At 34.0% G+C, this 21,504-nt stretch overlaps 1 protein-coding gene across 1 annotated transcript; it reads left to right on the plus strand.

The window, feature by feature from the left end:
• The first annotated feature begins 660 nt into the window (after positions 1-660).
• On the plus strand, positions 661-16,651 carry LOC104095938 (ABC transporter G family member 1-like). Its single transcript, XM_070202015.1, has 8 exons — positions 661-1,290; positions 7,053-7,132; positions 7,321-7,785; positions 8,037-8,123; positions 14,890-15,015; positions 15,126-15,320; positions 15,454-15,540; positions 15,665-16,651. The coding sequence occupies exons 1-8, from the start codon at positions 780-782 to the stop codon at positions 16,337-16,339; spliced, it is 2,226 nt and encodes a 741-aa protein (XP_070058116.1). The 5' UTR covers positions 661-779; the 3' UTR covers positions 16,340-16,651.
• Positions 16,652-21,504: the final 4,853 nt, after the last annotated feature.

Consider the following 21,504-nt stretch of genomic DNA (forward strand, 5'->3'; position numbering starts at 1 on the left):
AGAATAATACTAGCTGCCTAAGCCTAAATACTGCTATTAAATGGGTGCTTTTGGAGACTGCCAAGAGGAGCTACGCAAACGAAACACGGGTGCCGCCAACAGTGTTTGGTCCCAAGATATTAAAGAAAAGCAAATTCAGGGTTTAAACTTTTTAAGTTTGAATTTGAGATTTTATTATAATTCAAAAATTTTCCAAAGTGAAGATGCTAATTGGAGCAATATTTATATTTTTTATACAATTCACAAAATCAAGTCCGATCAACCTTCTTAATTATCACTAGAGGAAATAGTAAACGAAGACCAAGCTAGGCCAAAATTGTCTCATTTTATGGAATATATACGTTTGTTTCTTAGTTTCCATGCCTTGTTTGAAGTCAATCTGGTTTATTTAATTTAACTATTTTATACAACTAGATTATTACTCTAATTTCCAAACACCTCCCTCATTTTCATTATATAAATGGTCACCTTTCTATAACAATATTCTTATATAATAACTATTCACTATAAATGCCGAGTTATTCTTAGAATCGAATATTATATTATATCATAATATATGTCCTCTATAACTGCACTTTACTATAACAGCCAAAAATCTTTCGGAACAAATGAGGCTGTTATATAAAGGTTTGACGGTATATGAACCCTCTTTCACCACTCTCATTATTCCATGCATTAGCTTTACTTATTTCCATATATGCCTTTCTCTTTATCTTCTTCTCTCCTATATATATAGAATCCCAGCAACTAGCAGCAGATAGAGAGAAAAAATATTAGGAATGGAGTTACAGGATAATGTTCCGAGATGGACACCTAGTCCAAATAGATCACCACATAGACGCCAAGAATCTGAAACAGATAATGAAAGTGTCACTTATTCTCAAGATGATATTCCTTTTAACAACAACAACCCAACCAAAAATTTCCCATTTAGTAATAGTCCACCACCTCATATTGCTACTATTGAAGCACCATCTCTTAGGGTTGATTCTGAGATAAAGAGGTTCTTAGAAATGGAAAAATATGGAGCACCACCAATATTTAGGGAAGAGATAAAGGGAAATAGTACTACTACTGGTTTTGCATATGAAGTAGTCCCTTTTAATACAGGTGGTGGTAATGAAGGTATATACTTGACATGGAAAGATTTGTGGGTGACAGTGCCGGACAAGAAAACAGGGAGGAGAGCTATATTACAAGGGCTGACTGGTTATGTACAACCTGGTCAAGTCTTGGCCATTATGGGTCCTTCTGGTTGTGGCAAATCTACTCTTCTTGATACTTTAGCAGGTACTATTCTAATACTGCAATTGTTTTGGTTAAATAGTCTAAGTTTATTAGTCCGTCTAATCTAAAGTTATAGTAAAAATTTTGCAGGCACCCTATTTGGTCTGTCTCCTTTAACCTATACCCATTTTTTTTAAAAGTTTTAACTTGTACCCACTTTTTAGACAACTTCACGCCTCTTTCTCCTCTTCCTCCTCCTCCTTCTTCTTCTTCTTTTCTTCTTCTTCTTCTTCTTCTTCTTCTTCTTCTTCAGGTGACAATGATTTTTTTATATAGTAGTTGTGAACATATTTTAATGTAGTTTATGATATTTTACAATGGTGAGCAGTTATCACGTTTTATTTTTTACTATTGCTTAGAGTTTCTTCTTCTTCTTTTTCTTAATTGCAAAATGGGTTCATTAGATTTATTGTTGTTTTGACAAATTGATGATTGGGGATTGTTCCTGATGATATTTGGAGGTTATAATTATGTTTCAAATTTGAGCTCATTTGGAGTAGATTTAGGTATTAAATCGTATATTGGGTTGTTATAATTCGAACAACAAATTTTTGTTTCTGGGCAATTTGCACTTCAGACCTATTTGGCCTTAAGTGCATAAAAACGTTAGTTGCACTTCAGACCTTTTGGCCTTAAGTGCATCTCAAATGCAATTTTTCACTTTAGACTTATTGGCCTTAAGTGTAGCAAAACATTTGTTGCACTTCAGACCTTTTGGCATTAAGTGCATCTGAAGTGCAATATTTCACTTCAGACTTATTGGCCTTAAGTGCATGAAACCATTGGTTACACTTCAGACCTATTTGGCCTTAAGTGCATCTGAAGTGCAATATTTCACTTCAAACTTATTGGCCTTAAGTGAATGAAAATATTTGTTGCACTTCAAACCTTTCGGCCTTAAGTGCATTTGAAGTGCAATTTTTCACTTCAAACTTATTGGCCTTAAGTGTAGCAAAACGTTTGTTGCACTTCAGACCTTTTGGCCTTAAATGCATCTGAAGTGCAATTTTTCATTTCAGACTTATTGGCCTTAAGTGCATGAAATCATTGGTTACACTTCAGACCTATTTGGTATTAAGTGCATCCGAAGTGCAAATTTTCACTTCAGACTTATTGGCCTTAAGTGAATGAAAACGTTTGTTGCACTTCAGACTTTTTGGCCTTAAGTGCATTTGAAGTACAATTGTTCACTTCAGACTTATTGGCCTTAAGTGCATTTGAAGTGCAATTATTCACTTTAGACTTATTAGCCTTAAGTGCATGAAACCATTGGTAAACTTCAGACCTATTTGGCCTTAAGTGCATTTGAAGTGCAATTTTTTTACTTCAGGCTAAAGTTTTTTAACTTCAGACCCGATAAGTCTGAAGTTGATCGTAAAGTGGGTACGCTTGCAAACTTTTTTGCAAAATGGGTATAGGTTCAATTGTGATTCCAAAACCGGGTATAAATACAAAAGCCCCAAAGTTATACTGTGGGTGGAAATTTGAGCCCAACCCCATTTGACCCGCCCAACCTATCCAAGATTAGGTCAGTCATTGATCCACCCATTTATTGAACTCAGTCCATCTTGATCCAGCTCATCTGAGCTTATCTAAAGTTGAGCTGATTTTTATCCCAAATTGATCCATGAGTGACTTTCTTAAAATATCTTTAAAATAATTCTTTTTTGTTTGATATGTTATATGTCACCATAAAAAAAAGTCTTATTTAGTAATTAAATAATCCATACGAAAATAACACACATTAATTAAAACTTGATAAGAGTTGGGCGGGTTGGGTTATAACCCAAATTTAGCCTATTTTGACCCAGTCCATCTCAGCCCAAATAACTTTTTGGCAGGTCATTGATCCACTCATTTATTGACTCGGCCCATTTTAATCCGTCCAAAATCAGCTTAACCCGCAAATTTGATACCTTTAAGTTGTACAAATAGGCCTAGTAAGGGGGAAGATTTTTTCCTTCCTATACAATATTTGAAACTTATTTACCAAAATTATCCTAATTTTATATATTACCCGTCCTAAATAAAGATTACTTACAAAATATATACAATCTATTATTAGTGTCTTAAATTAGGGACTTAATTACATCATTTTCCTATTTTCTCTCCACTCCTCTTTCAATAAGGAGGACATGACTACTCTCCAGTTTTTATCTCTCCAGTTTCCCCCAAAAGAAAAAACAATTACAATATATAGATTTAATCATTTTTACAAAAGACTAATTCAAAATATAATCACTTCATAATTCACTTTGATCTCTTTTCCTTCGTTCTTCATCTATTTATGCTGGTGCACATGGACCACAATAGATACCTCTCTCTTCCAACTTTTGCGAGATAAGTGTATGCGGATAGAACCGAGCTCGATGCTTGATCTAGCATCTGGAACAATAGACCGGACTCGACACATTTGTAAAAGATCGAAGGTATAGATGAAACCGAGATCGATATCGAGGTTCGAAATTCGACAATACCATCAGATTTGCCCTCGAGTTTACAAAAAGCACGATTGATCTTGCTTCTAACGGCCTCGAAGAAGAGCTTTGCCAACTCATCCGACAATTATCCGTGATTCTCGCCATTAATCAATCTTTATGGCGAAAATCACGGGATTAAGTCAAAAAGGGAGCTAACGGTCTACATAATTTCACATAAAATAATGTCTTAAAAGCCTAATCTCCCTAAATATATAGAGAAGAAACTCACTAATTGGGAGACATTGTAACTCACTTCAAAGAACAAGATACTATTTTTTTTCAGCTTTGTTAATATTATCCTGGCTTCAATAATATCACATCTAAATTCGAAGGAAGTTAACCTTGCGAGGCTTAAGTTGTTCAATCTGCATGGTTCACATTTATTTTTTTTACTTATTCTTCCATTTTTATCTGATTTCTCACTTTGTATCAAATTAGATCACATATCCTTAAAATCATAAATTTAATTATTATCCGATTTTGGGGTAAACAATAAGTATCACATGTCAGGATCGAAGACTCTAAAGCCTTACTACTAATTTCTGGCAAAATCAGACAAGAAACCAGAAATTAAACTTCGTCCATTAGTAACAAACCCTACTGACTAGGGATAACAAACCCTAAGGCACAACATATTGTTACAGAACTAAGAGACCCACCAAGACGCCGCTCCCTAATCTAGGATGGGACTCAACAAAGAAACACACTAAACTCAGTAATACATAAAACAACTTTAGCAGCGTAGAATCTTTCATAAGCCCCTATCAGAAATTATTTGCTATTCATTGCTCTACCTGTCATATCATAAGGTTAATCCCAATTTAAGAAATCACAACATGGCTTGTCCATGAGCCCGAAATTATAAAAAGCTACCTTGAATCACAACATGGCTTGTCCTTCAATCAATCTATATATAATATGTGTTTGCATATTGACTTCTTTCATTTAACTATGATTTATCAATAGGCAGAATTGCTCAGTAGAAAACTTATTTACAACTTTCATATATCATTTCTATACAGTTAAATACAACTACAATATCCTACAACTTAAATATAATTTTCATACAAATTTTATATAATATGTCTTTTTGTATATTTTGTATATGATTTGTATATATTTTGTAAGTGGTGTGTTCTTCTTTCTCTATGAAATTCCAATCAAAACTTTCTCTTTTAATCTAATTTTAATACATATCAATAAATATAAAAAGATAGTATTTATAACTTAAATACAAATTTCATACGACGATTCATACATTATACAACTATTTTTTAACTTTCATACAACATTCAAATAAAAAAAATGTATAAATATAACATAATACAATTTACATACAACTTTAATACAATTTCGTATGGATATTGTATGTCATGTATTCTTCTTCTTCTTCTTCTTCTTCTTCTTCTTCTTCTTCTTCGAGTTTTAGTCTGAAATTCAGCCAAAATCAAGTCTAATCTTCACCAAACAAGAGATATAAACTCCAAAGAATATTCTCAATTATTTGCAACAACACCCAATCCAAACAAACAGTAATTTTTGAAAACCCAAATTCGAATTCAAAGCTTCGGAGCTTTTTAATGGCTGTCAATGGTGGAGAATCAAACACGGGGATGAGAAATAATTGATTCCTTATTCAATTTATAATATAAAGGGGTGCTCATTAATATTAATTTGTATATAATTGGTAATTTGTATATAATTGATAATTTGTATATGCCAATGTAATTAAGTTAAAATTTGATTTGGAAAAGTAAATAAATTTTATATGTAGTATAGATAGGTAAAAATTTCATGTGGTCACATCCCTCGGTGATTAATTTGATGCTAGGAATTGGTCCATCTAAACCATATATTTAAAAAAAGAAATGTTTTAATCCACCTGAAAAAGACCCTGCTAGTTGTTAGCTAGTCGATACATTAAAAAATGAATAAGTCCCGTTTGGCCATAGATTTTGCCAAATTTTTTCCAATTTTTTTTTTGACAAAATATGTTTGTTTATAGATTTTATTCATGTTTTGGTAAATTTTGAAAACAAAATTTCCAAATCCCAAAACTAGTTATAGGCTTGTTTTTGGCCCAAAATATCACTGTTTATTTTTTTAATAATTTTAAAAATTACCCCAAACTTTTATATTTTATAAAAAAGTCCACCATCTATTATGACCCAACCCACCAGCTAATTACTATCATTTTTTTTGGACTGGTGGATCTGGTAATATTATTGTAATTTGACGAATTATAGTGGCTAGTAATTGTGTTATTAACATTTGTATTAAAATGTTGTATTATGTAGTTCATTGTAAAAATGATAATTTTATGTCAAACTTATCTATGTTCAGGAATATGATTTGTGATAGTGTTAATGAATGGTACCGATGAAGGTTCTACGTATACAGGATTAGCTAGTTTGTTTGTTTGGTATTGTTGACTATTTTTGATAATTTTTAGAACTTATGAGTATAAGTCACATTTCATGTTTTTCCAAAAAAAAAAAAAGTGATATATGTCCAAACAGACTTTTATCTTCAAATCAAACTTCAGCCAAATCAGATTTTTTAAAATAAATTTAATAATCTATGACAACGCTAGCTAAGAATATTTTTCTATGAAATCCACGTTCACATTGCTCAGTATACATTTCTGACCCCACCCGTTTCCTCTATACCGTAGAAAACATAGGAATAAAACAAGAATTTATGTTTAAGTTTGTAAATCTGATTTTAAGCTGGGAATTAATACTATTGCAGGCAGGGGCGGATACATACCGTTACAAGCTTCACAAAAAAAATACTAAATTTATGAATAAATGATAAATTAAAAACGTAATAACGGTAAAATACTATTACAGTGACACCACTTGAAAAAATGAAGTGCTCTAAGTCCAATGGTAACATAGTTCATTATGCTAGTGTGTGTTGTGGGTTCGATTCAAAGCGTTTGTTTAGTTTGGGCACTATTTTTACTTATTTAATTATAAGTTAAAGAGTCCTAATCCTAATGACATGTGATTCGTCCAGATATTTTCCTTTAAAAAAGTAAGAAAAAAATGACAAATCACAATAGTGGCTCTAAAAAAAGTTTATTATAAAGGATAAAATATTTAAAATCTAAAATCTATTTAAAAAGAAATTCTTAATGATATTCTACGCGTTTTACAAGTCATAACGTTTCTCGGGGACATAGTTTATTCTCCGAGTTTGGTGTTATGGTAAAATAAAAATCATTTGTTTACTTTTTTTTTTAAGTGTGACACCACTTACGCAAAATACCATTGATTGCAGGGAGATTGGATTCCAACACCAGACAAACTGGAGAAATCCTCGTCAATGGTCGGAGGCAAGCTCTTGCTTTTGGCACATCGGTAAGGAGAACTAATAACTCACCTCTTTCTTGTCGAGTTTAACTTCTATATAATGTGTAAAACAGAGTTTAACACTTTAACTTAGTATTTTTAGGAATATAGCATGTTAAAACTATGATATATTTTATAGGCTTGTTTAGTGACTAATTAAATAACATCCTTTTGTTTCTATTTTTCTTTTTCAAAAGGCTTATGTGACACAAGATGATACCCTGATGACAACACTAACAGTGAGAGAAGCAATATACTATTCAGCACAACTCCAATTACCAGATTCAATGTCAAGATCCGAGAAGAAAGAAAGAGCTGAAGCAACAATCAGAGAAATGGGTTTACAAGATGCAATGAATACTAGAATTGGAGGGTGGAGTGTAAAAGGATTAAGTGGTGGACAAAAAAGAAGAGTTAGTATTTGCATTGAAATACTAACACGTCCAAAGCTTCTTTTCCTTGACGAGCCAACTAGTGGACTTGATAGTGCAGCATCTTACCATGTTATGAATCGAATAGTTCAATTGGCTAAACAAGATGGAAGAACTGTTGTTGCTTCTATTCATCAACCAAGTAGTGAAGTTTTTGAGCTTTTCCACAATCTTTGCCTTCTCTCCTCTGGTAGGACTGTCTACTTTGGTTCCATTTCTGCAGCAAATGAGGTATTATAACACTATAGTCACAGGAGTTTAACTTCTATATAGTACAAAAGATTGTTTTTTTAAAACATTATCATGGTTCATAATAACTGAAATTGATCACCTGAAAATAAAACAAACAACTTACTATAACAGGTTAAACTACACTGATAAATCAGTCGATATAAGTTAAATCTATAACAATGATGTCACTCAATATTATGAAAAGTCTAAAATTAGTTGATGATGAATCTTTAATACTAATTTTTTTTCAGTTTTTTGCGTTGAATGGCTTCCCATGTACAACTATGAGGAATCCTTCTGATCACTACCTAAGGACAATCAACAAGGACTTTGATGCTGTAAGTATATTCCCATCTTCTTCATTTAAAATCTATTTATTTGCAGAAAAATAATTTGTTGAAATCAACATGTGCAGTATAATGTTGTACATAAGCAATGGTAGTTGTACATAATTAATTAGTATAAGTTTAGTACTAATAGATAGTTATATGTATTGTTAGAAGAAGTTAGAGTAGGGGGTATATATGTAAAGGGTTACACATGTGTAAAGATAGATGAAATAATAGAGTCAAAATTTCCAGAACTTTCTTCTCTCTCTATTCTCTCATTCTTAGCTTGAAGAGCAGCTCTCTTCTCCCTTTCACTATGGTATCAGAGTCATAGATCCATGGTGGTTTTCGAGCTGATTCTTTGAGGAATCTAATATTAGTATAGATATACTCACTCAATTTTATCGGAGAAGTAAGAAATTAAGAGAGTTCGTCAGAAATTTGGGCGATTCACCTAGGGTTTGCGATCGATCTCATAATTCGCAAATTCCGGCAAAGTGCAAGGTTTTCCTTGAAGATCGACCTTGATTCTACCTTCGATTCACTAATTCCAAGCCTCGTCGATGACGAATTCAACTCTGGAGACCGGGAAGGACGACGGAGAAAAGTTCACAGACATACATCCCAGGCATCCTCTATACTTACATCCCTCCGATAGTCCAGGTAGTGCTCTAATCCCTCAACAACTAATGGGAATAGAAAACTATACGGCTTGGAGTAATTCTATGCGAGTAGCTTTATTAGCCAAAAATAAGCTAGGGTTCATAGATAGAAAATCTCATAAAGAACAGTATAATGGTGATTTGGAACATGAATGGGAGAGATGTAATGCTTTCATGTTGTCCTTGATAACTAATTTAGTGTCTAAAGAACTAGTAAATGGTATAATGTACTCAACCAATGCCTATAGTGTTTGGACAGATCTAAAGGAAAGATTTGATAAGAAAAATCTCACTAGAGTTTATCAACTGCTCCGATAAATTTGTACCACTAGCCAAGGGAGTTTATCAGTGTCAAAATATTACTCAAAATTGAAACGTGTATGGGATGAGTATTAGTCGATGGTACCATTGCCATGTGACTGCACAAAGCATAAGGAATATGCAGAACGCATGGAACAACAAAGACTGTTACAATTTCTGATGGGTCTAAACGAAACATATGCACAAGCAAGGAGTCAAGTATTGTTGATTGTCCCTATTCCCACTCTCAATCAAGCATACAATATGATCATGCAAGATGAAAGCTAAAGAGTGCAATCAAACATGATATCACATGTAGCTCCAGCCTTGCAACAGCTTGATTTGAATGACCCTACAGTCTTGGCTTCCATCCAAAGTAACAGGTTCAGAAATAACAATGGAAATAGTGTATTGCAATGTGATTACTGTCATATGAAGGGTCACGAGAAAGAGAATTGTTATAAGCTGGTAGGGGGTATCCACCTAACAACAATTTCAACAAAAGGAGAACTTTTGACAAGGGAAATTCAGGAGGAAGCAGGGGATCTACAGCCAACAATGTGAGCTGTGTTGAGGAATCTGAAGGAACCAGCTCAGTAGGCAGCTCATCAGGGCCCAGCAATATACCATTTTTCACTCCAGAACAGTATCACCAACTGTTGAAGTTAATTGACAAAGAACCAACAACAACAGATGCACTCCTTAATGCATGTTACTCTATAGGTTCTGAAACTAACTCTTGGGTCATAGATACTGGAGCTTCGAATCATATGATTTCTAGCTTGGACCTCTTAACTTAATCTCAATCTATTGCTACTAACTCTAGTAAAGTACATCTGCCAAATGGCAACACTACTTCAGTAACACATACAAGATCATTAATTCTTTCTAATGACCTAGAACTGTATAATATTCTTTATGTTCCTAATTTCAAATACAATATGTTATCTGTTTCAAAGCTAACTAAAAAACTGAAGTGTTGTGCATTATTCTTTCCTAAATTCTATATTACAATGGCAGGGTGAGGGGGATTGGTAAGGAGAAGGGTGGACTTTACATACTTCAACCTGCCAAGATACCACCATCTGTCAAAGTACCTGAAACACCTTCAGCTCCTGCTTTCAACTCTTTTATACCTTCAACAACTCCAGCCTCTACTACTCCAGTCTAGGAGTGTTTGTTGGTCGATACGGTATGGTATTTAGATATTTTGGTTCGGTATTTTCGGTATTCGATTTCTTAAAATTCTATATCAATACCGTACCTAATTAAATTCGGTATGGTTCGGGTTTTCTCCTTTCGGTTTCAGTTTATTCGGTTCAGTAACTTCGTTTTATTCGGTTTGAATACTAACTAGTGCATTGAGTCATAGACTCTAATATTCTTAATTAAAGTACTCAAAAATACAAAACTAAAAATATTTGTTGACAAAAGTTTTGTCAAAAAACAGTAAACATCGACCCATAGAGAGAAAACTGTATATAAAAGAATAAATTTGATCATTAGAAATGTCTTGTTACTTGTTTAGAGTTAATTGATAAACTTAGAGAATAAAAGAAAGTAAAATTTTTATGATATAATTGATAATATGTGTTTTGTAATATATATTTCGGTACTGTATCGGTATTTCGGTATTTTATTTTAAAATACCAAATACCATACCTAATACCAATTTTTTTTAAAACTTAAATCAAATACCATACCAAATACCAAAATACCGAATACCAAATACTAAAATTTTTAGTTTCGGTATGGTAATTCGGTATTTATCAAATTATGCACAGCCCTACTCCAGTCCCAGAATCATCCAATATCTCATCAAAGTCATGCTCACATTCTTCCATTTGGCACCAAAGATTTGGTCATGTTCCAGTAGCAGTATTACAAAAGATTCATTCATTGAAGAATCACTTGTTGAATAAAGACACTCTAAATTGTATTGTTTGTCCTTTAGCAAGGAAAACTAGATTTCCTTTTCCTGCTAGTACAAAGAACAGTGTATCTCCTTTTGAACTTGTACATATGGATGCCTGGGGTCCATATAGACAATGTACTTATAATGGATACAAGTATTTCCTTACTATTGTAGATGATTACTCTTTAATGACTTGGATCTACTTGATGAGAATGAAAAGTGATGTCTTCCTTTTAATCAAATCATTTTTCACTATTATCAAAAGTCAGTTTTCTGCAACAATTAAAATTATAAGATCAGATAATGGTCTTGAATTCTTCAATTCTCAGTGTTCAACTCTTTTCTCATCAATTGGAATTTTACATCAAAGTTCTTGTGTACACACTCCACAGCAAAATGGAGTAGCAGAAAGGAAATACAGACATTTACTTGAAATGGTTTTAGCCCATAGGTTTCAGGCTCATGAACCATTAAAATTCTGGGAGGAATGTGTACTCACTGCAGCCTTTCTTATTAACATATTACCATCTTCAGTCCTATCTAGGAAGTCTCCTTATGAGGTTTTTCATGGACATCCTCCCACGCTTGACATCATTAGAATTTTTGGATATCTTTGTTATGCAACCACCTTACATAATACTGATAAGTTTTCTCAAAGAGCCATGCATACTGTTTGTCCTTTAGCAAGGCAAACTAGATTTCCTTTTCCTGCTAGTACAAAGAACAGTGTATCTCCTTTTGAACTTGTACACATGGATGCTTGGGGTCCATATAGATAATGTACTTACAATGGATACAAGTATTTCCTTACTATTGTAGATGATTACTCTAGAATTACTTGGATCTACTTGATAAGAATGAAAAGTGATGTCTTCCTTTTAATCAAATCATTTCTCACTCTTATCAAAAATCAGTTTTCTGCAACAATTAAAATTATAAGATCAGATAATGGTCTTGAATTCTTCAATTCTCAGTGTTCAACTCTTTTCTCATCAATTGAAATTTTACATCAAAGTTTTTGAGTACACACTCCACAGCAAAATGGAGTAGTAGAAAGGAAACATAGACATTTACTTGAAATGGTTAGAGCCCTTAGGTTTCAGGCTCATGAACCATTAAAATTTTGGGGGGAATGTGTACTCACTACAGCCTTTCTTATTAATAGATTACCATCTTCAGTCCTATCTAGGAATTCTCCTTATGAGGTTTTTCATGGACATCCTCCCACGCTTGATATCATTAGAATTTTTGGATTTCTTTGTTATGCAACCACCTTACATAATACTGACAAGTTTTCTCAAAGAGCCATGCCTACTATCCTAAATCCACTTTTCTCCATACTCTATCTTCAGGATCAACACCTACATTTCCTACCAGTATTCCAACTTCTACTTGTGATGATTCCTTTCTAGCTTCTATGGATCCCTTACCACCCTCAATCCCAGATCCTGATTCTCCTTCAACTTCTTCTGAGCATCCCTTATCTCCATCTACCTCTTTTCCTATGTCATCTCCAGTTCACTCATTTCCATCTACCTCTTCTATTTCTTCTCCTGCTCCAGCATCCTTCCCTGTCATGTCTGCTCCTCCTATAATCTTTCCTTCAGCACCACAACACCAGGATTTGCCTCCTACTCCTACAGCTCCCTTGAGGAAATCTGGAAGGCTATCTAAACCTCCCGTGTGGCTTACAGACTTTATCCATCAGGTCAAACCTTAATCCTCCACTCCTTACTCCATCACAGATTCCATCAATTACTCTTCCTTATCCTCTTCTTATCAAACCTATTTGTCTTCATATTCCTCCACCATTGAACCATCATCTTTTGACCAAGCTGTCACTGATAGCAATTGGGTACAAGCTATGAAGCTTGAGATTCAAGCTCTCACAGATAATAATACATGGGAGTTAGTAACCTTGCCTACAGGGAAGTCTCCCATATGTTGTAAGTGGATTTACAAAGTCAAATACAAAGTTGATGGGTCTGTAGAGAGGTATAAAGCCAGGCTAGTGGCCAAGGGGTTTACTCAGCAGGAGGGTCTGGATTATCTTGAGACCTTTTCCCATATAGTAAATATGGTCACAGTAAGGAGTGTGGTTGCCTTGGAAGCTCAGTGTAGTTGGCCTTTATTCCAGATGGATGTTTATAATGCATTCCTCCAAGGTGATCTTCCAGAGGAGGTCTACATGTCCTTACCACAGGGCTTTGGTAGTCAGGGGGAGACTAGAGTGTGTAGACTACTCAAGTCCCTGTATGGTCTGAAACAGGCCAGCAGGCAATGGAACCTGAAACTGACTTTAGCTCTTGTAGATTCTGGTTTTAGCCAAAACAAACTGGACTATTCCTTGTTTACCAAAAGGAGTGGTAGGGATATAGTAATCATATTAATATATGTAGATGATCTCCTAATTGCGGGAAGTGACAATGGCCTAATACAAGATGCTAAAAGGATTCTGAATGGTAATTTCAAGATGAAAGATTTAGGGGAGCTCAAATTTTTTCTTGGTATTGAGTTTGCAATATCACACAAAGGCATTGTCATGAATCAGAGGAAATATGCTCTAGAGCTTATCTCAGAATGTGGCTTAGGGAGACCAAGACCAGTTACATTTCTACTGGATCAAAATGTGAAGCTAACTAGTGTGGAATATGACAAGTTGTTTGGGATGCAGGAGAATGACTATGAACTTGAAGACAGAAGAGTATACCAGAGGTTAATTGGCAGACTTCTATATCTGGCAATCACAAGACCAGATATCTCTTTTGCAATTCAGACTCTAAGTTAGTTCATGAATGCACCAAAGCAATCTCATTATGAAGCAGCCCTAAGAGTAGTAAAATATATGAAAGACTACCAAGGGAAAGGTCTGCTAATGAGTAGCAAACAAAGTGGCAAGGTTATTGCATTTTGTGATGTTGATTGGGCATCATGCCCAGTGACCAGAAAATCAGTAACATGTTATTGCATAAAACTTGGAGATTCAATGATCTCCTGGAAATCCAAGAAGCAGAGTACAATTTCAAGAAGCTCAGCAGAAGCAGAATACAGGAGTATGGCCGCGACTGTAGCAGAGTTGGTATGGCTACAGGGATTGCTTAAAGAGTTGGGTATGAAAGTTGATTTGCCTATGAAGTTATACTGTGATAATAAAGCAGCACTGCATATTGCATCCAATCCTATGTATCATGAACGTACAAAGCATATAGAAATTGACTGTCATTTTATTAGAGAAAAATTACAAACAGGGATGATAAAAACAACACATGTGCCCAGCAAGGAGCAGATAGCAGACACATTGACCAAGGCACTTGGGAAGCATGTGCACAGTGAAATGGTTAGCAAGTTGAGTATGATAAATATTTTTCATCACCCAACTTGAGGGGGAGTGTTGAAATCAACATGTGCAGTATAATATTGTACATAAGCAATGGTAGTTGTACATAATTGATTAGTACTCCCTCCGTTTCAATTTATGTGAACCTATTTCCTTTTTAGTCCGTGCCAAAAAGAATGACATCTTTCCCTATTTGAAAACAATTTACCTTTATGCAATGATTTATAGCCACACAAAATATATGTGCGTCATTTTACACCACAAATTCTAAAGTCTTCTATCTTTTCTTAAACTCCGTGCCCAGTCAAATGGGTTTACATAAATTGAAACCGAGGAAGTATTAGTTTAGCTCTACTAGATAGTTATATGTATTGTTAGAAGAAGTTAGAGTAGGGGATATATATGTAAAGGGTTACACGTGTAAAGATAGATGAAATAATAGAGTCCTATTTCCAGAACTTTCTTCTCTCTCTGTTCTCTCATTCTTAGCTCGAAGAGCAGCTCTCTTCTCCCTTTCAATATAATTCTAATCCTGTACTCTTCTCTATTTGATGACCTTAGGATATCGAAAAAGGAGTTAGTGGAAAAGACAGTGCAATAGAAGCGATCAATATTCTGGTTAAGTCATACAAGACCTCACAGGGTTGCCAACAAGTTCAACGGCGAGTTTTGGAGATTTGCCAACAGGTTTGTCTACACGTCATGTGATTCACAAAATCGTAATTTTGATCTTATATATATTATGCAAATCCAAGAAAACTACTTAAATTGGTCTAATTATGAATATCTGTGTATAGAATGGTGGACAAGAGGCAAAGAAAGGAAACCAAACAAGTTTCATTACTCAGTGCATGGTTCTCACTAGGAGATCTTTTGTGAACATGTATCGTGATCTTGGCTATTACTGGCTTCGTTTTGCAATATATGTTGCACTGTGCTTGTGTGTTGGCACTATATTTCATGACATTGGCCACGACTATGGCTCCATTCAGGTGAGACATTTTGCCTTTTTGTATTAATTTGAATTAGACTTGCAACGTATAGACAGTTATCTGTGTAGTTATCTTTTAGTTGACATGTCACACTATATAACATTTTCCTTTCTTCCCTTTGATACCTTTGCAGGCTAGAGGTTCAATGCTCATGTTTGTTGCTGCCTTCTTAACCTTTATGGCCATTGGTGGATTCCCTTCTTTTGTGGAGGATATGAAAGTATACACTTATATATAACTATCAACAAGAAAAAAACATTCCAATAATTTGTTCATTTATTCTACACATAATAATCTTTCACAATAATAACAATTATTTGTCATTTGCTCCTAATTGTTGCTAGATTTTCACTCGAGAAAGATTAAATGGGCACTATGGTGTGGCTGCATATGTTGTGGGAAATACATTCTCTTCCATTCCATACCTAGCAATGATCTCAGTAATACCTGGTGCTATGGCTTATTACCTTGTTGGATTACAAAAGGAATTTGATCACTTTGCTTATTTTGCCCTAATGCTATTCACAACAATGATGTTAGTCGAAAGCCTAATGATGATCGTGGCAAGTATAGTACCAGATTTTCTCATGGGAATTATAACAGGAGCTGGAATTCAAGGTGTTATGATGCTTAACGGGGGTTTCTTTCGATTGCCTAATGATCTTCCTAATCCATTTTGGAAATATCCAATGTATTATATTGCATTTCACAAATATGCAAATCAAGGGTTTTACAAAAATGAGTTCTTGGGATTAAGTTTTCCTAATGAGCAAATTGGAGGGCCAGCTACAATTACTGGTGATGAAATTTTGAGAAATATATGGCAAGTGCAAATGGGATATTCAAAATGGGTTGATGTTGCAATTGTTTTTGGAATGGTGATTCTCTATAGGTTTATGTTCTTGGGAATAATTAAGACTGTGGAGAAGGTTAAACCTCTGATTAGAGCATTTATGGCTCGAACTTCCAAAATTCCAACTCATGCTGAAGATCCATATGCTTCTCCTATGGATGCTTGAAAAATAATTATTATAGCGTGTTTATGATATATGTTGTTGATGTAAAATAAAAGTTTTGTTGTATTCAAGACCAATGCCTTGCTGGTCTTCTGTCTACTTTTTTTTTTGGTTAACAAGGGAACTCGAGTCGCTATCATCCGGGTGCGCACAGGGTAAACCTCGCTCCTGTAAAATAGTAATTCGCAAATCTCAGAGTAGGATAAATCGCACTAGGCAAGCTTCTACCTACTTTTGAGAGTATTAAATGTTGGAATAATTTGTTTTTCCCTACTTGTTTGATGGATTGTTATAATATAAGAGTTTATTCTCTGTTGTCGTCTTTGTACGTAGGTATATATGCTAAGGTTTCCAACATAGCATATATGTGCTTGAAAAGGTTGAATTGTAGAAAAAATTTAAATTTATTATGATACTGAAAATGCAAAGGGAAAGAAAGAAGATAACGATGTATTTATTAATTTATTGTTATGTAATACTTTTGAATCTTAATCTTATAAAGACGTACGAGGAATTCCCAAATAATCGAGTATATATTTAAATAGTAAAAGGTCCATAACCACATTCCATAGATTTTGAAAATGTAATTACCAAGTCAGAACGTTGTTATCTTAGTTTTATTATGTTGTCCTTTTGTTTGTAGTCATAATTTGACGAGTTTCACGTCATACGCAAAGAGAATCCAGTGTTTGTTTTGTCATATAATCATCTCTTAAATTTCATTGATGGGGAGTCCTAAAATAGTATAGTATTGTCTTTTCTTGCGATGTAAAGAGTAGGTGGAAATCGAATACTACTAAATTTTTGACTTGACACGTTAGAATATGATCAATTTATCATGTTGGAATGATAAAATAATATTGGAACAACATGACGGTTGTTGCTTTGATGAGAGAAATTCTAGCACTAAAATAGATTTACTTTGGATTAAATCAATGTCCATTGTCGCCATTGTTTTGCTATGAGAACTAAATAATTTATCCTTTTGTCAATGATGACTTAATACAAAATTACATCATAAAAAATGCCGTAACTTTGACTAAATTTTGATCGAAATGGTGGTTTCTGCTTATTTGGATCACCGCGTAGCCACCTTCGCTAACGTCTTAAAAATGAAAAGTACAATCAGACCTCTCTATAACAACATTGTTATATAACAGTCATTCACTATAAAAGTCAAATTTATTGAACTATTTTTATTCAATGTTATATTCTCTATATCAGCATTTCGCTATAACAGTCCAAAAAATCCAGAACAAATGAGGTTGATATAAAACAGATTTGACGGTAAAAAATAATTGACCAAAATACTAGAGAAAAGTAGAATCAGAATATAGAGCGAGTCAAATAGCACTTTACTTAGCTCTCGAATCATACCATGAAGGAAGCAGTAAAAGAATAAATATTTATCCACACTCAAATATTAACATTAAATAAAAAAATTAAATTTTAAGTAAAGCCGTCAAAACGAACTACTCCAGTCTAGCCCAATCCAACCGTTACGAAATGGAAAAATTAACAGCCCAACCCAACTTAATACTTCATTTTGCAAGTGTTACACGAAGAATTAACTTAAATAGTCGTTCACCTAATTATTTAAGGGGTATTATCATTTTTAGCCCCAAAAAATTATCTACATCTTGTAGCCGAAAAAAATATATAAAATTTGTATAATTTTTGTATATAACATACAGATTATATATATATAAATACATAATCTATGCATACCAGTTAAAAAAGTAAATAATGAATCCCGATAGCTATTTGTGTAAAGATATCGTGTTACGTTGAGCGGGCTGGCCCATGGGCTAATCCAATTTTTTTTAAAATAAAATCTATGAAAAAGTTAAATTTTTGGGTAGAGAAAATCTTCTAAGTGGTATACGCAAACACGGTTTATCAACTTTTTACTTGTTAAAGGATAAACAATGTGTAAAAACTTATATACTTTATTAGTAATTTCATTCAAGGAATTGTAGTTATTCACATTTCTCCCTAAATTTAAATTGGATTGATCGGATCACAATTATATGAGTTAAATTCTACCCTAGTTTATGTCCTTTTTTTTTGTCTTGAAAGATTAGTATTGTCTATACTATATTAAAAGTACGAATGCCCTTAACGAAATGTCGTTCGCCTTTTTATCCCTTAATAATAGAGTTTATACTGGACAAAATAGTCAATTTAATTAATTTTCTAATATTTAGGACATTAAAATCAACTAAAATTTTGCTCATTAAATTATTCCTTATCTGAATGTCTGAAGTCCTAATATTTAGGACTCCAAAATAATAAATATCGTTACCTTATATTAATCAACTAAATTTTCAAGTAAGTATTCCGTATTCACCAAATTGCACTTAACATGCGAGGAAGAGTTCCAAACTTCCAATCCTATTGCGAGTTCCACTCGGTCAACGGGAACAAGAGGGATGTGAATCCTTAGAATCAATTTGAATTGTTAGAAAGGTATAAAAGTTTCCATAGACACATAATTTAGTTCTGTAAGCTTTTATTAAAACATAATTACATTAGGAATAATTTAGGTCCAAGGTGCAACTCTCATTAGGAATAATTTATGTACTAAAATGTAAATACACATTTTACTAAATACTATAATTAGATATAAACTAACTCAAAATATTCATAATTATGATATTCTTTAGCTCAACATCAAATCCAACAAATACTTTCAAAATGACACATAAGAATTGAATGTCAAATATTGGTAGACACGCGCTTTGCGTACTCTAAAAGGGCTTCCTGTGCGAAATCTTGATCGACATTTTTACCCTTCACAAATATATTTCACATAAGACAATCTAGCTAATTGGGATCAATATTCTATCATTTTCTAAAATTTATATTTTATAATATAATTTTATTATATAACTCAAATACATTATTCAATATATATATATATATATATATTCAATTAATATATATTAATTATATATTCAATTAATATAATTACACGCGCAAAGCGCATACCATAAGGCTAGTATAATACAAAAGCAGTTACATAACAGGAGCAAGCTAGGGTGATTGATTTTCTACACTATACAAAAAAGCGTTGTCATCCCTTGGTGGATCTAGGTATGAGTCCACAGCCAAAGGGCTAGTTTGAGTACATTGATTTGTAGGAGGTGCAGATACATGAGATTTTAACAAAAAGGAGTTGTGATTAGTTGATTAGCAGAATGTAGTTGGATTAAGTAGATGCCGATAGGCTGAGCCTTGTTTATCGTCTAGTAGTATCTTCAAGACAAAAACTGGAGCGTCTTCAAAAACGAGCATTGATGGTCCACAGTATTCCATAAGGTCGTGCTTTGCCATAGCATCTGCCACTTGGTTTTGCTCCTGATATGTATGAGTAACATGAGGATCGGCCAGCTGGTGGAGAGCGGATCTGCAGTCATTAAGAATGTGTGAGTAAAATATGTTATCTGCATTTAACAAATTTAATACCTATTTTGCATCAACAGTTATTTTCAAAGGTGTGAGCTGGCAGAGGTGTGGTAAACGAAGGCCCTGTAAAAGACCCATTAGCTCCGTATGTAAACTAGTTGTGTGCTTCGAACTACCAGTGTATCCAACAATCCAGTTCCCATTAGAGTCACGAATGACTTCTCCATAACCTACAGCGCCAGTCATAGTGTAGGCGGATCCATCTGAATTAAGTTTATAAAAATTCTGATTTGGAGGTTCCCACTTAACATATATGGGGATTAAGGTGGGTCTAAACCTCAGAGGTTGTGCACAATAAAGATATTCAGTAACTTTATTAATTATGCAAGAAGTGCTAATAGGGTGATGAGTGTTATCGAATGTGTTATGGTTGTGAATATTCCAGATATGCCACAGAGAGAATGTTATAAAGAGAGTAGGTGGAAGTTGTTTGAGGTACTCTATATGATTTTGGTGAACGAGATCCTTAAGATATGTAAGGGGAGAATCATCTTCATTTGGCAGAATAGGAGACCCTTGATGGAGACTTAGGGAATTCCAAAAGGTTGCAACAGAAGCACAAACAAAGAAATATGATGGACCGTTTTTATTCCTCTGTTACAGGTTTTGCAGATGGGAGACGAGAGTAGCTTTAGGTGAGCAAGATAGGAAGCAATAGGAAAGCGTTTGTGACAGAATAACCATATGAAGTAGAGGATCTTAGGAGGCAATTTCAAGCGCCAAATCCAACGAAAAGGATGATTAGTGGTGCCTTTAGAAATAGACGTGTAGCTGGATTTGACTGAGAATAGGCCAGTATTGTTAAGACCCCAAATAATACGATCATGAGATGATGGAGTTGTAGGGAAATATGTATATAGATACGTTGGAGCGTCGTATCAGGTTGCACAAAATATGTGCTTTAGATACGTTGGAGCACCATATGAGGTAGCACGAAAGATACAAAAGAAAGATCCCAACAAGAGTTTGTACGGTATGAAGCTATAGTTGATCTAGTTTCAGATTCTGTTAATGGTCCATGTATAAGAGACGTTAAAGTTAGATTTGCTTTGAGCCAAGGTTCAGTCCAAAAAATGACGTGGGTCATTCGCAGGTTGCCATCTTATACTCATAGCAGCAATTATTAGAAAATATAATTGTGATTTTTCAAAAATAAAGTTTTGGCGTGAGACATTGGTGAACATATTGATATGGTCAATGATTGTATGGGAAGATTTACGAGAGATTTTTGCTGTGACTATGATATCATCTGCAAATAAAAGGTGATTTGGGGACCTAAGGTGAAAATTTGGATGGGTTCCCATGAGTTGTAGTACACAACTATATTAATACTTCTGGAAAACATCTCTAAACATAGTATGAATAAATATGAGGATAGAGGATCGCCTTGCCGTATTTCTCTTGTGGGAGAAAAATAGGTGGTTGGTGATCCATTAATAAGTATAGAGATACTAGATGAAGAAACACACGACATGATAAGCTTGATTAAAGGCTTTGGAAAATTGAAAAAGTTTAGTGCTCGGTATATGAAAGACCATTCAATACGGTCAAAACATTTCTCTAAATCGAGTTTAAGAAGCATAAGTCCTTTCTTCCCCTTAGTCCTCTTAAAGTGATCTAGGATTTCTTGGACTATAATAGCATTGGCAGCCGCACGATGATTTTGGAGGAAACTGGATTGGGTAGGCCCCACTAATTGC

This window comes from Nicotiana tomentosiformis, chromosome 5, assembly GCF_000390325.3.
Source record: "Nicotiana tomentosiformis chromosome 5, ASM39032v3, whole genome shotgun sequence".
NCBI classification, from domain to species: domain Eukaryota; kingdom Viridiplantae; phylum Streptophyta; class Magnoliopsida; order Solanales; family Solanaceae; genus Nicotiana; species Nicotiana tomentosiformis.

Excerpts from the sequence above, each read along its gene's own strand:
- LOC104095938 (XM_070202015.1), top strand. The coding sequence starts at position 780 with ATGGAGTTACAGGATAATGTTCCGAGATGGACACCTAGTCCAAATAGA. Across the intron at positions 1,291-7,052 it reads TCTTCTTGATACTTTAGCAG|GGAGATTGGATTCCAACACC; the intron begins GTACTATTCTAA and ends CATTGATTGCAG. Across the intron at positions 7,133-7,320 it reads CTCTTGCTTTTGGCACATCG|GCTTATGTGACACAAGATGA; the intron begins GTAAGGAGAACT and ends CTTTTTCAAAAG.